This window comes from Monodon monoceros, unplaced genomic scaffold (assembly GCF_005190385.1).
Source record: "Monodon monoceros isolate NGI ecotype Baffin Bay Population unplaced genomic scaffold, NGI_Narwhal_1 Super_Scaffold_15, whole genome shotgun sequence".
Lineage (NCBI taxonomy): Eukaryota > Metazoa > Chordata > Mammalia > Artiodactyla > Monodontidae > Monodon > Monodon monoceros.
Genome location: NW_021703771.1, coordinates 73,378,473 through 73,402,509, shown reverse-complemented (window position 1 = coordinate 73,402,509; position 24,037 = coordinate 73,378,473). Strand labels below are relative to the sequence as shown.

Below are 24,037 nucleotides of genomic sequence, written 5' to 3'. Positions count from 1 at the left end.
TAACAAGGCCACAATGTTGTCAAAACAATGCTCGTTTACCATAAAGAGTTCAGGACAAATAACTATCACAATACTAATAAGTTTTTTAAAAAGAATAGAAACAAGATATAAGAAAGTTTGTATTTAGTAAAATGTGTAGACTTGGGGAAAAGCACGTTTAGAGAAAAGAAGATTTACGATGGAAGATTTTGGAGATTCTAAAAGAGACTCTGGGTACTTCAGAGGCCGACAACACAGGTTCTTGTAATATCTAATTATATGTACATATTTTTAAGAGTTTTATTTCTTTTTTTTTTTTTCTTTTTTTTGGCCACACCACGTGGCTTGCAGGATCTTAGTTCCCCAACTAGGGACTGAACCCGGGCCCTCAGCAGTGAAAAGGGCGAGTCCCAACCACTGAACCACCAGGGAATTCCCTCTAATCATATTTTAAAGAGAAAAAAATTCTTCCTTTTCTCTGATACAGATTTGTCACCAGCTCTGACTCTTATCAATGATACTATTGATGATCTTATCAATGCACTGTGTGACACACAAATGAAGAGAAAAGAGACAGGAGAGTTTTTCTGGAGGGATCTGAGTTTAAAACAAAAGTAGAAGAGAAAAAAGACAGTGGAAGGGGATAGAGAGGTGAGTAGAGTTGCTTTTGATGAGCAATAATCTGAGCTCTGAGTGTACCTGTGTGAGCAGCGCCCCTGGAAGGGAAGACAGAGGGTGACAGGTGAAGGGCTAGAGCTGGCAGTCCCCGCCCGGCACCCTGTGACCCCATCGGCTCCATACAGTGTGACTGCCAACGGGAGCAAAAGGATAAGTGTGTTTCATGGGGGAGAGTAGAAAAGAAAGGGAACACAGTTAGAACTCCCTAGTGTCTGGAAGACAGTTCCCTTTAAGAAAAAGAAAGCAAGCCCTGATTTGTGTGTTCCTGCCAGTTGCCATGGTGTAAATACTCCCACCGTGGGCGATTTCAAGCTGCAGATGGTTTAACAACTGGCTCACAAAATTCCTGACTATTTAACCATCAGCTTCAACGAGCTGCTGCGAGGCAGCTGCGACACGCACTCTGGACTATGCGACTGACCATCTATGTGTCCAGATGGCGGCCAGTCTACACAAGCACGCGCTGTTCTGTTCTGTGCTTGTGATGTTTTAATTATTTTGAAGGTTACTCATTAAAAACTGGCAGAATAGGGGCTTCCCTGGTGGCGCAGTGGTTGAGAGTCCGCCTGCCGATGCAGGGGACGCGGGTTCGTGGGTTCGTGCCCCGGTCCGGGAAGATCCCACATGCCGCGGAGCGGCTGGGCCCGTGAGCCATGGCCGCTGAGCCTGCGCGTCCGGAGCCTGTGCTCCGCAACGGGAAAGGCCACAACAGTGAGAGGCCCGCGTACCGCAAAACAAAAAAAAAACAAAAAAAAAAGTACATCCTTGCCTAAAAGCCACCAGAAAGCAGGGGGCAGAAAACTGTTTGATCAGTCTAAATTTAAATTTAAAAATCATCACATAGCTGAATTCTTGGGACTATATTAAATTTTCTGATGACTCTTTCCTCTTTGAGTTTTTAAAGAGTGAAAGAAAAAATCACCCGTGATTTTTCTGGAACAATTAAAAAACTTTAAAAACCAAGGGCATGTTCTTAGCAAAAATTTAATGCATCTCCAAAGTGGATAAGAAATGGAAGAGAACATACCTATTCATCTCTTACTTTGTATGGTTCAGCTAATCACAGTATCGGAAGCAGGGCTTCTCAGACAAGTGCTGTAGGAAGTGCAAAGGTTTCTTCACACACACAGAGGCCAGCCCTGTGGAGTGGAGTGCCAGGAACACCCAGGGAGAGAGCAGCCTCTACTCCCAAAAGGAACAGGAGAAAGGAGTGGGGGCATCACCTTCCAGCACGTCCCTGCCTGTGTCCTGCCTACACAGTCACCATGATCTGATCCAGAGGTTTCCGTGCGAAGTCAGGCACCGTGGCCTCTTCGCTGGGGTACCCCACAGGGAGCAGTATTAGCAGCTTTTCATTTGCAGGGCGGTTCAGGAGCACCCTCAGACGGGGGCCACAGTTGAGAGGAGTGGTCGTGACAGTCACCAGTCCCGCGTTCTGTAACAGGAGAGGAAAAGAAAACGTTTTAAAGTCAGCAGGCAAAATCCCAGCCTGGGCATGTTCTAGTCCCTATAAGATTTGCTTGTCCCATCACTTCCCTGAAGTTGGGCGGCAAAGAGACGACCAGCTTGGGCCATGGTGTCTTGAATCTTACCTGCCCTCCTGGACCTCCCCAGACCCCACCTTCTCTTAACCAAACAGTGGGAAGCTTCTCAGAGAAGAAAATACCAGTCATTTTTCACTGATGCTTAAGAAATGGGAATGGTTATTTCATGGAAAGAAATTTGGGGAATCCAACTACACCAAAGAAATGGAAAAACAAAAGGCAGTTCCTGTGGTTATATAACCAACAGTGGAAGCAGAGCGTCATCCCTAGCTGAAAATACCTATGTCGAGTGAGGGAGGACCTAGTGGCCCAGAGGTATGTAAGAGGTAGAGGAAATACTCCACCAACCTCTTCCCAGCCCCCTTGAATAATAAACATCCAATAAAAATCATGTGTAGCTTCAAGACACTTTCCCAGTTGGCCCTCTCTATCCCCCCTGCTTTTCCCGTCAGATGCTCATTGCTAAGCCTGGACCAGAAGGAGGTTCTGGAACTACCTTTGGGAGTCAAGCACGCCTCCAGTCTCTGTGCAATCTGCCCAGACAAGGGCTTCCAGAAGATTCCTTCCTCCTTCACAAATCAAGACCTACACTCAGACTTATGCCTTACAGAAAGCTAGAGGGCAGCAAACTCCACAGTATAGTGGGAAAAGTTGCTGATTGGAATGCACAGAAGCCACAGGTGAAGGGAACCCACGGCAAGCCTAAACTGCTTCTTCAGGAACCCTATCTATGACGGGGACGGTGCCCTGCGGTCTGACGTAGCACAGCAATTCCTTTATCTGTTACAGAGTCGGGAGGTAAATAGGATGCCAGCTCCTTTGGAACAGTTTTTCAAGTCATCTAAAAACATATTCCTCTTTTATGTCACAATGACTATTTTGCAAGTTTTCAGCAAACACATTTTTCTTTGAGGTAACGAAGAAGCACATAGTTTTTCGGAATCCACTGTCCCTTGAAAGTAGGCTCATTTGCTCTTATAATCCTGTTTGTTTTATTTATTTCACGTGTTTATTGTCACTCTCCACCCTCTCCCAGGACCGCAGTCCCCACCAGAACGTATAGTTCACAAGGTGACTATTCCTGGTGACTCCTGGGATCTGCCACATAGAAGGAGCTCAGAAAATATCTGTTGAGCGAATGACTTGAATCATGTGAAAGGCAGACCTCAATCCTGCTCTGTTTCACACTTAGCATGGCTGTAGCTACTATGTAGATGGAATTTTTTTAAGCACAGGGACATCTTTCTAATGCAATACGATGTAAACTCAACTTCTGAGGACAGGAGCTCTATGATAGAGTTCCCCTTATAGCTACTGAATCATCCCACTGGCTCAGGCAACAGTAAACACAGCTGAGGAGCCGGGCCCTGGAACTTTCAGGCTCTGAAGCTCTTCATGTGTATTTACTAAAGCCCTTAAAGCTTCATGTCGTTACAGATGAAGGCAAACACAACGACCGTTTTTTGACCCTTAAATAATGTTATAAGTAAATTTCCAGGAAGGATGCCAGCTTGTGAAACATCATCCTCACCAGTCCAGGTTTCCAGAGGCAGTTTTTACATCAGAGTTCCCTTACTGAGGAATCCCTGTCCCTGAACTAGAAACTCAGCTGAAATTTGCAAATAAAACCACAGTTGGCCCCCAAATATTAAGTCTCTCTCTTGGGCCCAGTGGGAGGGTGACATACCTGCAGGGCAGCTAGGAGGATGCCACACGCGATGGAAACACTGATCTCGTTATAGTAGTGGATCTTTTTCTTGCCATTTGCAGCAAAACCGTGTACTCGTTTGAAAATGAGAATCAAAACAGGCGCTGTGTCCAAGTACTCCTTAATCCATTTGGTCCTAAAGGGGGAAAAAAAGATATTCAGAATATTTTCTCTTAATGGTTTTTTTATTCCCTGTTTACCACCTTATATACATTAAAAATAGAAACATTTCCTTGTCTTTTATGTTTAAATTGAAAAAGAGTAGGATTTTTGTTCACGTCTTGTTTACCTTTTTCTATCCCAAGTCTATCTATCCCAACAGGTATTAATAAGGGCCTAATATAGCAAGACACATGAAATGCTGAAAGATACAAAGATAGATCCTATAACCAGAGGGCAGTAAGCCAAATTTAGCAAACTAAAACCTGGTAAGTGTTGTTAAAGAAATATAAGACAAGGGCCTTAGGAGCCCAAAAATAAAATGGTAGTTTTGAATAAGATTGTCAGAATATTTCCAAAGTTTCTCTTGAGGCTGGGCACCGAAGACCAGCTAGAGAAGGGGCATTGGGAAGGGCAGCCCAGGGAAGAGATGAGCAAAGGGCAGAGTCAGAAGGAGAATGCTTGGCCGGACAGGGAATTTCAGAAGCCTGGTAGGCTGGAGGATGGTGTGCGTGGTGGGGCACGGGTTGGGAGGCTCGCAGTTTTCATACAGATTTTGCAGGGTCCTGGACTTTGTTCAGCGGGTGATGGAAAGTTATCACAAGCTTCTGAGCAGAAGCATCACGCAATGGGATCTGTTTCAGAAAGAGACGGATTGGTGTGGGCAAAGGACCAGCTCACACGGGACCAGATAGGAGACAAGGGCAATGGCCCAGGAGAACTTGGGGAGTTGTAGAGGCAGGAGCTGACAGATCGGTACAGGAGTGCACAAGGGAGGAGAAAACGGTGATGGTGAGTTTGAACCGAAATTCCAGGTGGGCAGATGGTAACGTTCTTAGCCTAGTTATGGAGAAAAGGAAGGAAACTTTTGTGGGAGTGGGAGATAACTCACAGGAGGTATAAATGTTGAGTTTCCATTTTTATTTTCCAGATAAGAGCATATCTTTCTCTGTTTCATTACCCTGCCCGTACATTTTGGCAAACGCTTCACTCTAGCACAGATATTCAAAGGAAAGATACTCATACAATGCTATATATTGGAATTTTTCAATAAGCAAGAGATAGTCACCACTCATTTCATTCTTAGCTTAGTTATGCTTCCTTGTTTTAAAACACATTAAACCCACGTGTGTATTTTCTACAGTTCCTTGTACACTGCTAATTTCTATACATTACATTCTCAAAGCTGCTTTACCATACTTCAACCAGCTTATTCACATTTGACTCGTATCAATTCTTTTTCTCTTTACAAAGTGGGGGAATGTTAATAGTTTACAAAAAAAAATCTGGAGTCAACTAGCTTTGCCACGTTGGGCAACCACTCACCTTCTCACAGCTCAGTGCCCTCAAATGTAAAATGTACTATTGTACACTCACCTCAAATGGTTATTGTGACAGTAAAATCAGTCCAAATAGATCAAGTGCTTAGAATAGTACCTAGTACATAGTACCATGTATGTGTTAGCTAATATTATTATTATTACTACGTATTATTTTACAGTGCATAATTCAAAACAATTGTTAAATATGAGGTGAAGAATAAGCAATTTACTAGGTCAGAGGCAGGTTAGTAATTTTTACTAATCTTTGTACTTATTTTGCCTAGGCATACATTGGTAGCTAGTATTTTGGGCTTGTTCAATTTTACAAGAATGTATCGTGACATCATATTAGAGCTCATAAAAAGATAGCAACGTGCCGAGGCCTGTTAAGAAAGGATAATTAGCACCTTCCACCTGGGGTGAAGGGTCTCACGCCAGCAGCAGGAGAAGAAGGCTTGACGGGGAGGTTGGACCAGATTGTATATCAAGCCTTTAATGACAGCTATGAGTTTCAGAGTTGACTCAAACTGGCTATCAGGACATATGTTCATTTGTGATGCAATTTAACAAACAGTTATTTAATTACCTACTATGCAACAGCGCTGTGCTAGGTGCCACAATATAAGACTTTTTTAAACTGGAGGTCCCTGGACCCTAGAGACACTATATATATATGTATATGTATATGTATGTATATGTATATCTCTGTGTGTGTGTGTGTGCACGCATATTGTCTGCAGAGAAAGTCTATAATGTTAATTGGATTCTCAAGAGTATCTTGGTATACCACAAAGGTTTCTAAAATATGGCCTATAAAATGAGAAGAAAAGTAGGCCAATAATTAAATAACTCTGTCATAATGGCTATTTTAAATACGCGGAAGGTGTGTATTAGGTGCTTTGAGCACAGAGACAAGAGAGCAACTGATGCCGCCTTCTTTGGGGAGTGACGGGGCTGGCAGCATGCACACACAGAGCACAGCATCTCTCCAAGAAGAAAGACTCAACTTTACCCATCCGTTTTTTCTCATGAATATGCAATGAGATTTATATATTCATCATTAATATCCTGCACTTATTCCACAACACAGCCATAAGTTACAACGCCAATAGACATCAATTTCAATAGGGTTTAAATATCTCAGGAAAAAAATTGTCCTCTGGGGCAAATAAATGAGACAGGAGTAGGACTAAGAGGCCATCCTTCTCACCACCCAGCCCTGGCTACCGGAGAAGAAGTCCCACTTTACCCCACAAGACGGAGATCCCACTGCATTTTCTTAGGCTTGTGTCACAGTGGGTATTGGATGGCTGGTGCTGGAACTGGCCGCTAAAGGCCCAGAGCTGAGAGCCAGAGGCACGCGTACCTCTACATTCTACGTGCCAAGAACTCGAGCTGGCTTCCCCTCAGGGCCTTCTGAGAGGTCAGGACAAATATCTGTGCCCCATCCCTCCTCACGCTCAGCCTGAGAAGGGGTTAGAAGGGAAAGGAGATGCCTCTGTGGGGAGGGCAGTATTTGTAAAGAGGACTCTGTGACCAGCGTTTTAAAATGACAAGGCTGAGCCTGAAAAAATTGAAAGTGACTGTGTTAACTACAAAAATGACTGAGAAATTATGGAATCCATCCTAGATATTATGTAGGGTGACTGGTCCTCAATGGGAAAAGTGGGATTAACAAGCATAGTTAGTTGTAGTTTCCAGGAAAAAAATGAAACCTCGCACATGTCTACCGAAATATGCTGAAGTTTCATGGTAAAGCCAGTTACACTGAATTCCAATCCGCTTCTTCCCTGGAGATAAGGAAGCCTGCAAAGTTACTAATGCCTAATGAATATTATGCCTCTACTAAATTTGTACTTTTACTAAACATGTACTAAGATGAAAGCCTGCTGAGTGAGATCATGCACAAGACTATTTATAGGAAAATGTAATTTACGTCACTCAAGATCCTGAGAAGTATTTCACAATTTACTAATAATTATTTGGGTCATAGCCTATTTATTTACCGGATTCATATGGCCCTTACTATGTGCCATCACTGTTCTAAGTGCTTACAAATTCATCTAATTTTCATAATGAAGTAGATACTAGACTTATTCCCATTTTACAGATGAGGAAACTGAGGCACAGATAGGTTAATAAGTGGTAGACCTCATATTTGAACCCAAGCACTCTAGCTTCTAAGGCCCTACTCTTAGCCTCTATCTTATTTAATCCTGATACCAAGTTTTTAACATTATCGTTTTGGGTGAGAAAACAGAAGTGTGATGGTTGATTTTATGTGTCAACTTGACTGGGCCACAAGGCACCCAGATAACTGGTTAAACATTATTCTGGGTGTGTCTGTGAGGATGTTTCTGGATGAGATTAACATGTGAATTGGCAGACTGAGTAAAGCAAATTGCCCTCCTCAACGTAGGTGGGCCTCATCTAAACCGTTGAAGCCCTGAATAGAACAAAACAGGTGGAGTAAGGGAGAATTTTCTCCGTCTACCTGACTGTCTTTAAGCTGGGACATCAGTCTTCTCCTGCCTTTGGACTCAGACTTGGACTGCAACTTACACATTGGTTTTCCTGGTTCCTAGGCCTTTGGACTCAGATTGGAACTATTCCATTGACTCTGCTGGGTCTTGGGACTTCTCAGCCTCCATAATCACTTGAGCCCATGATTTATAATAAATCTCTTTCTCTCTATGTTTCTCTCTATCTCTCTGTGTGTCTCTCTCTCTTCATTGATTCTGTTTCTCTGGAGAAACCAGACTAGTGCACTTAGAGGGAGTAAGCAAATGCCTAAGGTCTTGCAACTGGAAAACCAGAGCTAAGATGTGAACCCAGATGGGTTTCCAGTCGGCATCCCTCACCCCTGTGCAATACGTGTGCTCAAGGCAATTCAGCGGTGAGGCCTGAGTTAATTTCCATTATTTCTTCCACAGGTAAAATGAAACTTTTTAACACCTAAAACAAAACCAGAAAACTGAAGTCATAGTTATTTCATTTTAGGAAGCCAAACCAAACAAGCCTAATTCTACCCACTTTTGTACCTCAGTTTCTTCAGGTCTGAAACCCATTGAGGTCCCATCCTCTTCAAGTAGTTTATTTCCTCTTCCTCCTCAACGATCTCCCGAATCTTATGCTTCACGTCTGGGTCCTTCACAACCACAAAGGTCCAGGGCTCTGTGTGGGCCCCACTTGGGGCTGTTCCTATCACCCATTAAATTAAAATCAGAAATTAAAACTGCAAGAAAAATCTGAGTCTGTTAATTAAGAATAAACGTAACTCATAGTTGCTCAAAATGAAGTTAGATCACCTGACACACAAAATGCCTGGCGGTAGCCTCTGGGATGTTGCTGCCAGGCCCATTTTGTTCAGCATCTCTGTCAGGGTCTCCAAACCAACTAACTGAGATCAAAGCCAGTAGTTCCTAAGTTTGGGGAATTTATCACTGCTTCTCTAATCATATGAGAGAAAACATCCCTAGGCACTACTCTGTGACCAATAAGGGAACACAGATGGGAAGCTCTGATAGCCAAAAGCCTCCAAAATGCTGTTTGTTTTGATATTCTTGAAAAATGATCAAGTCAGGAAGTTTATTGGAAATGGCAAAATTTAAATGGCAAATGGTTTCAAAAGGATCTCCAAAAGGCAATTGAACTATAAATTGTTTAGTGCCTATATCAAAGCTCTGAGTGTGGCACTGTGGGGTTTGTGGCCCTGTTGTGAACACATGAGAACTCTTGGCCCTGGGCACTCAGACACACAGCAGAGTGTCTTCCAGCTCTCACAGGTTTTGGGAAACCTCAGCCCACCCTTGGATCAGTCCCAATATCCCGGACAAAGCTTCATAGTGCATCATGGAACCCAAGGAGCTTAAGTTCCCTTTAAGATTCCAGCCAGCAGCAGTTCCCTGGTGGTCCCGTGGGTAAGACCCTGTGCTCCCAATGCAGGTGGGTTCGATCCCTAGTAGGGGAACTAGATCCGACATGCATGCTGCAACTAAGAGTTCACATGCCACAACTAAAGATCCCACATGCCACAACTAAGACCTGGCACAGCCAAAATAAATAAATAAATAAATATTTTTTAAAAAAAGATTCCAGTCATGGGCTGGCCCAGCTCCTGATCTGGGTGTCACCCCTCTGTCCTAGAAATGGCTGTTTCTAGAAGTAGACCACGGTGACCCACTGGTGGTATATTTCAGAAGCAAGTATTTCTTTCTTCCTAGTGAGTAGTTCAATGGCATAAACTCTACAGGAGGGGTCTCAGGCCTGCCAGCCTTGATGAGTTTTTCATCCACCAGTCCCCGTGGTAGAGAGGGTATGATTGAACTGTGAAATACAAGTCAAATCTAAACATAAAGCCCAAATTTCTGAACAGAGGGATTCCAGTTCACTTTGTACATGTCATCTGTTCACTAAATATTGGTGTCACCAAACACAAGAAATAAATTGCCCCTTAATGTTTTCAATTATGCCAAACCTCTCTGAATGTCATATGCACACACCCACATATTTAGATACAGATGTATACACAGAAGAAATTTAGTAACTGCTATTAGTTAGATAAAGGACTCTCCAATCTAGTGTATTTGTGTTCTTAACTGAAATGAACTGTATTATTCTTACTTCCTTTTAATTTGGGCAATGGGTTTATAATAGTCATGCAATAATTTCTGCAAATGAACTTAAATGTGATTTATATAGGAATTAGAATCCAATCAGAGGAGACTCTCAAATAGGGGGCTTTCTCATATCTCCTCTCCCTTTTTCTATAATTCTTATCTATTCCTCTGGGAATAGATATTAATTTATATTGAAAATGCATTTGAGGGACTTCCCTGGTGGTCCAGGGGTTAAGAATCCGCCTTCCAATGCAGGGGATGTGGGTTTGATCCCTGGTCATGGAACTAAGATCCCATATGCTGTGGGGCAACTAAGCCCACGTGCTGCAACTACTGAGCCCCAGTGCCACAACTGAGCCCACTCACGGCAACAAAATATTTTGCACCCTGCAATGAAGATCCCATGAGCTGCAACTAAGACCCAAAGCAGACAAATAAGTAAATAAATAAAAAGCAAAAGAGGGGGGAAAATGTTTGCCTTGCTTTGATTTACTTTGCGAATTCACATGAATAAATTTTGCTAGTTCATTACAATACAGTACTAGAGCATCATGGTGTGTAATATAAGAAATTCGGTTCCCAAAAGAGAAATGTATAAATGTGAGTGAGTGAGTGTGTGTGTGTGTGTGTGTGTGTGTTTTAAGAGGAGGTGAAAGTAAGGATGTTTCTTTTCTGATGTATAATAATGTGTTCAGAAATTTTCATTCTTCAAAAATTTTATAATGTTGAATAATTTCAGAAGTTTTGAACTGTTGTCACATCTGCTCCCGAGAAGTCTGTAATAGTTAAAAATTTGTAGAGGGCTTCCTTGGTGGCACAGTGGTTGAGAGTCCGCCTGCCGATGCAGGGGACACGGGTTCGTGCCCCGGTCCGGGAGGATCCCACGTGCCACAGAGCGGCTGGGCCCGTGGGCCATGGCCACTGAGCCTGCGCGTCCGGAGCCTGTGCTCCGCAACGGGAGAGGCCACAACAGTGAGAGGCCTGCGTACCGCAGAAAAAAAAAAAAAAGTTTGTAGAAAGTGGAAATCGTCTTGTGCCTGGCAGTCAGTCAACACCTGGGTAAGACTTTACAGGTAAACGTATCATTCCAGGCTTTATTCCCTGTGTTTGAACTTCAACATTGCTCCACTATTGTCACTTGCAGCGGATGTTCTCAAAGACCCACTGTGCACTTACAGACCTGCTGCTTTGATGACATTATCAATCACTTCCATTGGGACTTGCTCATTACTTATGAATCTAACAGACCGTCTCTTATTGAGAAGTTCATAAAATTCCTGGGATCTCTTAAGCATTTCCTTCTCAGGATACCGGGTGTGGGAGAATGGGATGTGATCCACCTCTTCCTCTGACACTTGCCAGCCGTCAGCGTCTGCCAGTAAGAACAAGGTAGACAGCAAATTAGAGGATCTCTCTTGGTCGTGAAGGGGAGTGCAATATGCCCCTCCCCCAAAATATGTGTCTTTAGCATAAGAATTGTTTTGAGTTGACTATTTTTAGGAAACACAGACACAGGAGAAGTTCTGAAAACCCGAGTAGAAGTCACCCTTTTGTAAGAGACATTTACATTAAGGAAATCTCTATTTGGAAGTGTTTCTCCCTCTGTACCAGGAAGAGAAGGATGATTCTAAATCACAAGAAACTCTTGTCAACAGAGGTGTGGACTTAAATCTCTGTAACAATCTTACCCTTGTTTGCTCTGCTTTTCCTGACAACCTCCCCTAACTGGGTCTCCCCAGTCCCCAATGCCTTTCTTCTGTCTTTATCTGAAGATGGATTAAGGTGGTGGCTAAGGCTGTTTGGGGGACTTACTCAGTTTTCCTGGGTCTCTCCCATGTACACAAGAGATATACATGTTATTAAACTTCTGTTTGTTTTTCTCTTGTTAATCTGTTTTTATTATGGGGGAGTGGTGATCTCAGCCAGAGAAAATTTTTTTACTCCCTTATAGTCATAAGGTGGTCACTGGGGAGAAGGAAATAAAGTTCTCAAAATATCTGTAAGGTTATAAGCTCAAAAACATCAAGAAAAAATGAGAAAAATAGGTCTACAGAATCCTTAAACTCTGATCTTGACTGTCCTTCAAAGCCCAGACTGGTTATAAATCAAGAAAAAGAAAACTTTTACGTACATAAAGATGAAAAATGTAAATTTCTGTTAATGGTGAACTAACTTATTTGAAACAATCTCCGTTGGCTGAAAACCGCTAAGATCTTTTTTTTTTTTTTGGCCAGATCTTAGTTCCCCGAACTCATGCCCCCTGCAGTGGAAACATGGAGTCTTAACCACTGGACCACCAGGGAAGTCCCCTGAAAACCACTAAGATCTTGAAATAAATAATTTTTTATAAAGCCGTTTTAAAATCATTAAGTTACTGACAGCATAGTAAGAAATTCCCAGGCCAAAAGTGAAGGGAAAATATGATCCTGCAGAGGTAAATAAGCACAGAAGCTGCATTTGCCCTGATAACATCTGCCAATCCCAATATATTTGAATTTTTATTTTTATATTTTCAGGGATCCAGAGGGACAGAAATCAAAGCCCAGGTCCATATATGATAAGAAGTCTAACAAGCTGGGACCCCAAGACTACATCCTTAGAAAAACTAAGAATCATAAATAAATCAGGGACTTTCCTGGTGGTCCAGTGGTTAAGACTGCACTTACATTTCAGGGGACATGGGTTCCATCCCTGGTCAGGGAACTAATGATCACTCATGCTGCATGGCACGGCCATAAATAAATCAATCAGCCCCCAAGAGTTTATAACATTTTGATGGGTCCTGCCTCAAACTTGAACTTGGAATAGTGTGGTCCTGCCTGAAAATACCCCCATTACCCAGCAGAAGCAAATGCCAACATATAAATAATTTTAAGTACAATTACCAGCAACACATAAAAGACAACCAGACACAAAAAAAGAATATCTTGAGCAAGAAACAGCAGAATAGGTTTTTAAAAATAGAGTCAGACGCCAAATTCTCCAAATATTGGAATTATCAGACTCAAAAGATAAAACAACAATGATTACTAGGTTTAGAGGGGAAAAAGAAAAGACAAACGTATATAAATCTGTAGGGTACAGGAAAAGATGAAAAGTGACACAGAGCATATTTTAAAATAGAACTTTTAGAACTGAAAAATAAAATAATAGAATTAAGAACTTGGTGGGTGGGTTTAATAGCAGGTTAGACATACCTAAAGAAAGAATTAATGAACTGAAGACAACTCAGAAGAAAATATCTAGACTAGAGCAAGGAAAGACCAAAAGACAGAAAACATAAAAGAACGATCAAGAAAAAATAAAGCAGAGCGAGAATGTTCTAATATACGTCATGATAGTGACAGCAGGAGATGGGAAAGAGGATGGGGCAGAGACCATATTTGAAAGAGAATATCTGATACGAAAACCTGATGAAAAATGCCAGATCTACAGCTTCAAGAGGCCCAGTAAATCCCACGCAGTATAACAGAAAAGAAGCCCGCGCCTTTTATAATCAAATATAAAATCTTAAAATCAGCCAGAGGAAAAAGAAAGATTCCCTTAGGAAGAGGCCCGGATGGCTTCATGAGGGAGTTCCACCAAACACTCACAGAACAATTATTGCTAACTTTTCTCCAACTCTTCCCAAGAATAGAAATAGGGGACACATCGGCCGCCCACTCATTCTATAAGACTAGCGCACACTTGCTACCAAGCCTGACTAGGACATTAAAAGAAAGAAAAGCTACAGGCTCAACTTTCTCATAAATATAGATGCAGAAAGTCCTAACTAAAATATTAGTAAACAGAATTCAACAATATATAAAAAAACAATACACTTCGGCCAAGTTGGGATTACCCCAGGAATACAAGGTTAACTCAACATGAGAAAAGCAATGTTGTTTGTTACATTCACAAGCTAATAATCGCTGTAATGCAGACAAGGTGTCTGATAAAATTTGGCATTCATCTCTTAGTAAATTGGGGTAGAAAGGAACTTTCTTAACCTGATAAAGTCTAACTATGGGGGAAAACACCAAAACAATCCAGAACCAACTACATAGTTAGTGGTGAAACATTGAAACTCTTCCATCAGATATTGAAAATTAATGAATATTGCCTGTTCTCACCACAGTTCTAATTATGAAAGACTAATTTTTGAAGCTTTTAGAAAAGAATATAGGAGACTATATTCATGACCCTGTAGAGAAGAAGGATTTCTTAAACAAGATACAAAAATATTAACCATAAGAAAAAAATCTGTTCAATTTACCTACAGCAAAGTTATCTTTACACCTGCCTGCTTTTGCCACTTCTGGTTTCCCCCATTTCCTTCCTGTTCAGAGAGCTGTGGAAACCCATCATCTGTAGCTCAAGATCTTACAGAAGATGAAGATGCAATGGAGGATTCAATAGGTGAAGCTGAAGCTCTACCTCTGAATATGCATGTTTCTTCATTCCTTTCAATCCCATGAGCAGACAATACTTTCGATCTGAACTACAAAGATTTAAATGTGAACTACAAAGGTTTCAACTGAAAGAAATTCTGAGATGCTGTATTCAAAAAGTTAAAAAGTATTAAAAATAGGAATGCTTTGAATGGAGTGTGTGTGTGTATATATATATATATATACTCCTTGCTTATCTTGAATTAGCCTTGGATTTCTGAATGTTGTTGGACTTCATCAACTCCCAGAATCTAGGAGGCAAAAGATACCAAAGAGGCTACTACAGAAAGTGGACCTCGGTACATCAAACCAGAATGAGTTGAGGTGAGTTGGACTTTTCAGGGAATTTTAATCACATAAATAAGGTTTCACCAAGAAGTCTGCCCAAGAAATAGACACTGAAAATATCAGTGGAGTCTAATGAGTAGATGGTTCTTCTACACAGAGGCTGAAGACTTTCCTAAATCTGCTCTGATGTTTTTCAGCCTGACGGGGACCGGTGCAGAGAAGCCATATCACCAGGAGGAGGCAACTCCTACTTAGATAAGAACAGATCATCAGAGTCCGCGATGATAAAACTGCTGAAAATGCCCAGCACTTAACTTTCATTAAAGTAACAAATTTAGATTGTTTTAAACCATTAAGGTTTATTTGTGTGCATGTGTATGCCTTACCTGAATTATTATTGTACCACCTAAACTGTGTCTTTAGAAAACTGAATGTAATGCTATCACATATCTTCATCATTCACAACCACCCAAAAGCCAATGAATATTTGCCTGATATAATGTATATCCCATGCCTTCCACTGTGTGATAGAAAATAATTAGTTGTTACTTCCTTCTTTGAGTAGGTACAAATCCACTTTGATGCCATAGATTAACTGATGCTTTGGTTATGATTCTGATTCTTGTGACATTTACTAAAGGATTTTCACTTCCAGTAATGGCTATTTACGTAATTTACACCAAACCTCCAAAGTAAAGAAAGCTAAAATCCTTAGTAAAATACATTTAGAACATTTTCTTCTAAGTACTGAAGAGCTAATCTGTGACTGTAGAACATGACAGTCAAAATCTGGGTGAAGGTTAGTACCCACAGGGGTAGATTGGCACTCAAATGTCCAGAGAATATTTTCCAATTACCTAGAAACCGCCATGAGGCTGAGCTGAGATAAAAGGATGGTGACCAAAGTCAAACCCCCAGGGCCATCCAGGGCCTGAAGATTTATGTTACAATAGTAAGAGTAAAATGTAAGTAATCCAGCCCTGGTGCCTTAGAGCCTAAGGTAATATCCTGTGAGTGATCCAGGGAACCGTAAGCCTTGAGCTCAGATTAAAGTTGCCCCAGAATGTTAGAATGTTGCTCTTCTGATAGGTGAAAATATGAATATTCCCTGGAATAAGTAACAGTATCCTAGACCTCAAAAAAATTTATATGTAATTTTCCAATAGAATGACCAGCAAAGAAGTAATTCCCATAAAATTCAAAATAATAGTTACTTCTATAGGGTATGGAAGAGGTTGTTACTGGGAAGGAACATATAGGGGTTTATGGAGTACTGGAAATTTATATTTCTTGATCTAAGTGATAACTATATAGATTTTTACTTTAAAATTATTTGTTAAGCCATTCATCTATCTTTTATACACTTTTCTAGTAAGCATATTACATTTCACAATTAAGGGTTTTTTTTTTTTAATGAGAAGGCCATAGAAGCACATTACCAAAAACACCCACAAGGGTAGTTCAACTGACTACAACTGTTATATTGATTTAAGGACATCTGAAAAAAAAAAGAAAAGACACTTGACACTTTTCTTTTTTTTTTTTGCGGTACACGGGCCTCTCACTGTTGCAGCCTCTCCAGTTGCAGAGCACAGGCTCCGGTTGCGCAGGCTCCGGTTGCGCAGGCTCAGCGGCCCAGCCGCTCTGCAGCATGCGGGATCTTCCCGCACCGGGGCACGAACCCATGTCCCCTGCATCGGCAGGCAGACTCTCAACCACTGCGCCACCAGGGAAGCCTGACGCTTTCTTAATGAGATAAGAGGATGAGAGATGAACCATCTGGGGAAGGTGGGACAAAAGTAGAAATAGGAATGAATGGGCACAATTAACTTCCCCTGACCACGCAGCAATCCTTCATGGAGCCAGAACTATAGCCTAGGTTTCTTAACTCCTTAATCAGTGGTTTTTCCCCCAATACAGTAATCCGTAATCCCCCCTTATCAGAGGTTTTTCTTTCTCAGGTTTCAGTGTCCCATGTCCAGCTGTGTTCTGAATATATGAAACGAAAATTCAAGAAACAAACAATTCATAAGTTTTAAATTGTGCACCATTCTGAGTAAGATGATGAAATCTCACGGCTGTCCTGCTCCATCCCCCCACCACGTGAATCATCCTTTTGTCCACGTATCCACCCAATTAGTCATATCCACCCAATTAGTCACGTAGTAGCCTCTCGGTTGTCGACTGTCAGGATACTGCTTGTGTTCAAGTAACCCTGATTTTACTTAATAATGACCCCAAAGCACATGAGTAGTGATGCTGGCAATTTGGATATTCTCTTACTGTGTCTGATTTAAATTAAAGTTTATCATAGGTACATACGTACAGGAAAAAACTTAGGGTTTCAGGCATCCACTTGGGGTCTTGGAACGTATTCCCTGAGGATAAGGGAGGACTGCAGTAAATGTCCAGAAGACAAGAGGGAACGCTCGTGAAAAGGGGACTTCAAAGACACTGAGAACCCAGCCTCAATACCAACAGGGACCACAGTTAGCTCATAGCTAGTACTGAGAAACTTCTTTTTTTATGCTTTACTAGCCGGGGCAGTGGGGACCCACACTGTATACATTTTTTTTAACTTTTATTTTATATTGGAGTACAGCCAATTAACAATGTTGTGCTAGTTCCAGGTGCACAGCAAAGTGACTCAGCCATACACACGTGTATCCACCCCCCCTTCAAATGCTCTTCCCATCCAGGTTGCCATGTAACGTTGAGCAGAGCTCCCCATGCCACACAGCAGGTCCCTAATGGCTTGAGGAAGTAAGTGTGATGGGAGAGTGGCAACAGCTATCAGCTTTCTAGCAATCCACTCTGAACCGAACCCAGATGTCATCAGTATCAACCCCGAACCTTATTAAACGTGTCAGCAAAGACTTCAGCACCAGTGATACTCCCACGCCATTTGTCATGAAGTCCGGCAACCTCCGCAGTCAGTAAGTGGAAAAGGAGCCAATGCACGCAAGGTCTCTTTAACTTCGGGTCCCTTCGGCATCTGTGTAAACTAAAGGCAGCCGAGCGGCATGACGGCCGTTTCTGCAGCAGCTGAAGTCCAGGGAAGGCGCTCCTACTCTAGCGGAATGAAGGGGCTGCTCCCTGAGCTTTATCAGCACAGCCTTATCTCTGAGCACAGCAGACAAATGGTCCCAACCACCACTGGGCTGGATTGTCCAGAAGGGCTATCTAAGCAGAGCACAGGGGCGCTGCTCTTCCTGGAGCCTCTCCCAGAGCAGAAAGTCTACACTTGGCCTGGGGAAAGGGGACAGGCTGAGCCAGCTGGGAAAGAAGCTCCAGGGGATCTCAGGGCAGTGAACCGATAAAAAAGGCACAGCTCTCTCCTTCCTCTTGAACTCCTGACTGCTCCCAAGGCATAAGCCCTCACCAGAGGGAAGAGAACAGCCTCTGTTCCGCAGCTGTCCCGCCTCCACCCTAGACCAGCCAAGCAACGCTGGGGGATTCATTCAAGCTGTGGAGCCCACATATCCTAAAATAAACGCACGCTACTGTGGTCTGCTTTTAATGTAAGTGCTGTGCCGCCACACATGGGGTTTGCTATTGACACCAAGACCAACACGCCTTTTATCACTGCTTTAATGCCAAGGAATCCTAAATTGCTCCGTAATTAGGTTTAATGACCAAGTAATTCTAGGCCACGGCTATCCTTTAATGTTTAGCTTAGAGGCATTTTTTCTGGCTGCATCTCTACGGGCATTGCTTTTGTGTTTTTGCAGTTCTACTTCAAAATCTTTGCAAACGGGCCAGATGTTTTCCAGCTATGAAACTACAAGGCCAGTTTGTGTCATGTCACCCTTGTTCCCTCCCTGCAATTTTTGGGGAGGCTTGAGCACCAGTATTAATAAGGCTCAGGGTGACACGGCTCTCACAGTAGACAGATTCTGAAGGTGGCAATGAGAGCAGCTTCAAGGCTCAACACTGGCTCAGAGAACTCCTCCTTCCCACTGTCTCGGCCATCGTTCTGCTTCCTACGTGGGCCTCTCAGCCATTCAACTCCCTGACTGCAATATAGACCCACTACCTCACTAGCAGCAGCAGGGGGGCTTGGGGGCTGGGGAGTCTGCGGATGTCCAGATGGAAAGGCCTTGAAGAAAGCAACGCTATCCCAGGTGAAGTTGACAGAACTTGTTTTCTGAGCCCCTTTACCTCTCGTGGTGTCCCCGGTGTCCCCAGTGTTCTGTACTGAGCTTCACTCTCCCCAGCAGAACCCACCCAGACTTGATCCCAAGGACAACATCTCCATTCAAGTCCTTTCCTTTCCCTAACCTCCTCTCATCTGAATTTGAATTTACCTGTCCTTTGTCCTAGAACCATAATGTCTTACAGGAGCCCTGGTAGACCAGCCTTTGAAAATTAGCCATGCAGAAGTATGCACACGTAGGTGTGCCAAAGAATGATGAAATGCAAAGATGAAGCTGAATTTTTTGCTTCCTGGGGCAAAGGAAAACTGTGCTGGTCATGAGTGCTGCCCTTACGTAGTGTTTTTGTCAGTGGTGTGCTGGTAAACCAGCTCTCTGAGAAGAGGGAAAAAAGAGCCCTGGTTTATAGCACTTGCCAATTTCCATAGAGTAAACACTCCCATGATGGCCCGATCTCAAGCTATTGGCAATTGAACAAATGGCCCACAAATTTCCTGAACATTTATCAGTTGGCTCTCGCTAGCCCCATAGGCTAGCTCTTGCACACCACTTGGTCGGGAAGCATGGAGTTCAGTCATTTGCAGACTTCCAGGCATGTAAGAGGGTTGATATCCTCTGCAGGAACAGCGTTACTTGGTTGAGACTGTTGTTGACTGGTTGGCCCTCAGAGGGGCTGGTCCTGGAGTGAGTCCATCTCTGATTGGTTGACTTGTTAAGCTTTTACTGAGATGTGTTGTCATTGATCCAATGAACAGGTTCGAAACAGCTGCCTATGGGTATATAAAAATCTGTCCTTGCCCAAGTCCGAGGGAACATTTTTATTCTCAGGTGTTGCCCACACCAGATAAAAATTTTAACAAAGGCTTTTTTAGTGGTCACTGGGACAATCAAAATTTCAGTTAGAATAATAGCTTCTGGATGGCTAGTGAAGCTGAGTGAAGAAAATCCCCACTAACATTAAAATGGACACATCTTAATAAGATGTGTTTCCTGTATCTTTTTCTCCTATTTCCAGTTTCATGAGCTTCCATGAATCTGGCCCTGACTAGAGAATTTTTGTTCAGTATCTCCCATTCATTTTAGGGAAACGATCTGAGGTTTCCACTTCGAGATTAAATACCAGTCATCTCTCCTTCTCAGACCTCTGCTACAGATAAACAGGGAACTGAAATGCGTTAACAGGATGCCATGTGTGACTGGTCCCCAGAGGAAGTCTGTGTCTGACTTCTAATCCGCATGTCTTCTCTGTACCCCCGACCCTTCCCCCCACCCCGTCCCCCCACACAGGCTGATTCCTTGATCTATGAATGTCGAATAGGAATTCTTTGTGAATCAGAGATGGCGGAGGCTAGAGTGGCACCCATATATTCCTTAACTCACACTAGAATGGCCCACAATACTTATTGTACTGTTTTGTCCCTGATGGTTAATTTTCAAAATGGTTTGAATCTGGTATCTATTTGCTGTTATCAACACCATCTCATGTTACCTTGGTAATGGAATCCCTTCTCTTCTCCAATTATACATCCTCTCTGAGACTGTGTCCACCCACCCAATGGTTAAGAGCAGGGACTTGGGTGGCAGAGGAGGCTGAGTTTAAACATCAGTCCTTACCTACCACCTGTGCGCCTGTGTGACCTCAGTAAGAATCACTTATGTAAACAACAAAAATCCCAACAAGAGACTATGAACTCTGCACTCAGGGAAGGTTTGCTCACGGCTGCCGAGCAGCCACTATGTGTTCAATTCATTTCTCTGTGTGAGGAAGCGAGAGTGGAGAGGCAGAGGATTAAAAGTGAATCATTAGGTGGAGAGGCAGAAGGGGGCCATACAGCTTTGCTCTCTGTTCCCAACCTTCAGGCTCAGCCCCAGGTCCCTGGTTCCCCACCAGCCTTATCACCCCCTCTGTATCCCTCAAACTCTTGGGTCTTCAAATCCAGCGGCCTTTCCTCGATACACACTACCTCTGATCTCTCAGGGAATGTTTAACCCTGCTGGCCATCTCCTGCCCCCTCTGTTCTGGGTCATTCTTTTGGAAAAGCAGCCTAGTGAATTGCCTGTAGGCCTGGACTCTGGAGCCGGCCTGCCTGGGTCCTGACTCTACCACTAATTGCTTGGGCAGGTGACTTAGCCGATTTGAGCCTCAGTTTCCTTATCTGTAATATGGATATGATAATAGTGCCCGCCTCACTGTATTGTCATGAAGACTAAATGATTCACCATATGTAAAAGTGACATTGGATACCGGAAGCGCTATGTGAGGGCTTGTTATTACTACCCTGGCCCTCCTTTCCCACGCCTTGTTTTCTGAGTCCATTCCTTCCAGCAGTTCCTCTTATCTGAAGGTGCCCCCCCCACCGCCAAGTTCTAACCTCAGCCTTCTCTCTAGCAATACCCCCCAATGAATTCATTAGTTTTCCAAGTTCCAAGCATCACCCCTATGCTGCTGACTCTCCAGTCAGTGTCTATGGCCTGGATCCCTCACCTAGAAACCTCCCTGCCTTTCTGCTTCAATGGGTCACTAGCCTCTCGAATCCAACACGTCCTGCACTACATTCAACAGCTTCCCCTTTAAGCCGGATCCCCTTCCCGCTCCCACTGATGACAGTTGTTATTCTGATTCCTCCAGTCTCCAAATCGTGCCCACTTCTCCCTCTGTTCATGTCTAATTTATTACTAGACCCTACTGTTCTTCCTTGACCGTCCCTCTAATTCACCCCTTCCTCTGCCTCGCACTGGCACCACCGCCCAGCCCATCACTACTGGAACAGATCCTTACTCAGCTTCACGGTGGGTCTCGTGCTCATTCAACGGAAGTGGTTCTCAACTGGCATAATTGGCATTCGGGGTTAGTGGGGGAGAGTAAGAGGCTGCCCTGCTAGGAGGCTGCCTGGATTTGCATCCTCCTGGGCAGTACATTCAGCATTGCTGGCTCTCAGCACTGAGTGCCAACTCTATACCCCACCCCCCAATCCTGAGGTTAGGACAACTTAGAACACACACACACACGCACACACACACACGCACACACACACACACACACACACACACACACATACTTCCAGGTGGCCTCTGTTGGAGGGAGGGAGGGTGGAGGCATTACTACCCCAGCTGAGAGTCACTGAGCCTCTTCCAAGTCGAATCCATCCCACAAAACCACCTCAGATAAACCTCAAACACAGATTACTCAAAGCTCCTCCAGAACGTCTCCCTTCCTGCCTGCCTCGTTCATCACCCCTTCTTTCTCAGGTCAGCCATGCCCCGGCCCGCCCTCAATACCCCACTTCATTTTCACCCCTCCCCTGGTCAGTACAGTCCTTCCATCTTCTTGCCATCTTTCCCTGGGTTTCCGGACTCAGGCGCTTCCTGTTCCTCTTAGCCTCCTAACCTTTGTATTCATATCCTAGTAATCCCCCAGACCTGGTTCAGCCTTTTTCTAGCTGCCCCACCAAACCCCCAAGCCTTCTCAAAACACCTTACCATCAGTTCCACCCAGTTCGTCTCTGTTTTACTCTCTTGTCGTTTGCCTGTTTATGGCCTTGTCTACTGAATTGGACACTCAGATTGGAGGACAGCAGCCACTCTTATCTGTGACCCACAGGGCTGGTGCAATGAAGGGTAGCGAGCCCCTACGTAGATGCCCCTTTTTTATTCCAAAGTTCTTGATCAAAACCTGACCACTTAACCCGCAGCCCCCCCGCCCCCAGCCTGTGATGTGCCCCTTCAGAAAGATTTTAGCAGCCTCAGAGGACTGGAGCCAGGGAAGATGTCGCCCCCTCAACAGCTTTTTACTGAGGACCCAGGAGTAAAGGGAGCTTGGCGCCAGCAGGTGACAAGCTGACCACCAGAGAGAAATGATGTCTCTGTCACACACTGATTTGTTTACATGGCAGAGGCTGATAATGAAGCTGACCTGCCTATGTTTCCTCCTCTCCCGAAGCCCCACCATCCACTTGCCCTCATCACAAGAATACAGAAGTTGGAAACCAAGCAACATGGCCAGTGTCTTTACCTTCTTCCAGCTGGTGGACGTCAGTGCTGTCTTTCAAGTCTTCATCCACCCAGGGGCGAGCCTCCGCCCTGGCTCTAGGCTCCCCCTTCCTCCTCTGGGTGCCTCCATCAGCATTTTGAAAGATCCACACCATCAAAAGGCAGACAACTGCTACCAAGACTGAAGTCAGAAGAAACATGGCGCTGAGGCTGATTCTGAATGGGGCCAATACTTCCGAGGCCGGTATTTAAACAAACGGGGACAGCAGTGGGGAATGCCGGGAGACGGAGTGAAGGAAGGAGAGGGGGGCCGGGGGAAGGAACAGAGTGAACTCGCTGACTCTGCAAGGACTTTGCAAAGGAGAAAAGATCACAGCCGTGTGGCTCTGGGAATGCACTGGTGCGTGAACTTTTTTAAACTGTGTGCTCCATCAGTATATTCTTAGACAGTAATTGCCAGGATTTGAGGAAACACTTTAATGCACTAGATCTTACCAGCAGTGGTGGAAAGTGTTTACTCCTCCTCCTGTGGATTCTCTCTGAGAGCAGTGAGTCTTCAACTGACCCGAAGCTAGGAATCACCTGGAGTTGGCCCCTTCTCAACCAATCTCCATGCCCCTTTTGAGCGATTACCAAATCTCCTGGGATCTTGTCCTGAGGTTTTGGAGACGGGGAAGGATTGCCTATCTCAGGCCTCTCACTCACATTTTGCCTTATATGTATCTACATTATTTGAATTTTTTTCAACCAGCATGAACTATTGTTTTCTACATTTTTATTGTGATAAAATATAATAATATCAATATAAAATTTACCATCTTAGCCCTTTTTAAGGGTCCGGTTCAATGGCACTAAGTACATTCACAATGTTGTACACCCATCACCACTCTTCCCCAAACTGCTTCATCGTCCCAAACGGAAACCCTCTAATCATTACGCAGTAACTACCCCCTTCCTTTTCCCACAGGCCCTGGTAACCTCTAACCCACTTCCTGTCGCTATGATTCTGACTATTCTAGGAACCCCTAAGTGCAATCATAGACTATTTGTCTTTTTGTGAGTGGCTTGTTTCACTTAACAGAAGGTCTTCAAGGTTCATCTATGTTTTAACAGGTATCAGAACTTCATTTTCATGGCTTAGCAGGGGCTATTTATTTTTCTAATTA

General features: G+C 43.6%; 1 protein-coding gene across 1 annotated transcript; it reads right to left on the bottom strand.

Annotated features, from left to right (window-relative positions):
- Window positions 1-1,772: 1,772 nt before the first annotated feature.
- On the bottom strand, window positions 1,773-23,079 carry IYD (iodotyrosine deiodinase). Its single transcript, XM_029224097.1, has 5 exons — window positions 22,894-23,079; window positions 11,190-11,381; window positions 8,432-8,591; window positions 3,889-4,045; window positions 1,773-2,092 (listed from the first exon to the last, which is right to left on the bottom strand). Exons 1-5 carry the CDS (start codon window positions 23,069-23,071, stop codon window positions 1,910-1,912), a joined length of 870 nt encoding a protein of 289 aa, XP_029079930.1. The 5' UTR covers window positions 23,072-23,079; the 3' UTR covers window positions 1,773-1,909.
- Between the last annotated feature and the right edge of the window lie 958 nt (window positions 23,080-24,037).

Excerpts from the sequence above, each read along its gene's own strand:
- IYD (XM_029224097.1), bottom strand. The coding sequence starts at position 23,071 with ATGTTTCTTCTGACTTCAGTCTTGGTAGCAGTTGTCTGCCTTTTGATG. Across the intron at positions 11,382-22,893 it reads CGTCCACCAGCTGGAAGAAG|ACGCTGACGGCTGGCAAGTG; the intron begins GTAAAGACACTG and ends TCTTACTGGCAG. Across the intron at positions 8,592-11,189 it reads TAATGTCATCAAAGCAGCAG|GAACAGCCCCAAGTGGGGCC; the intron begins GTCTGTAAGTGC and ends AATGGGTGATAG.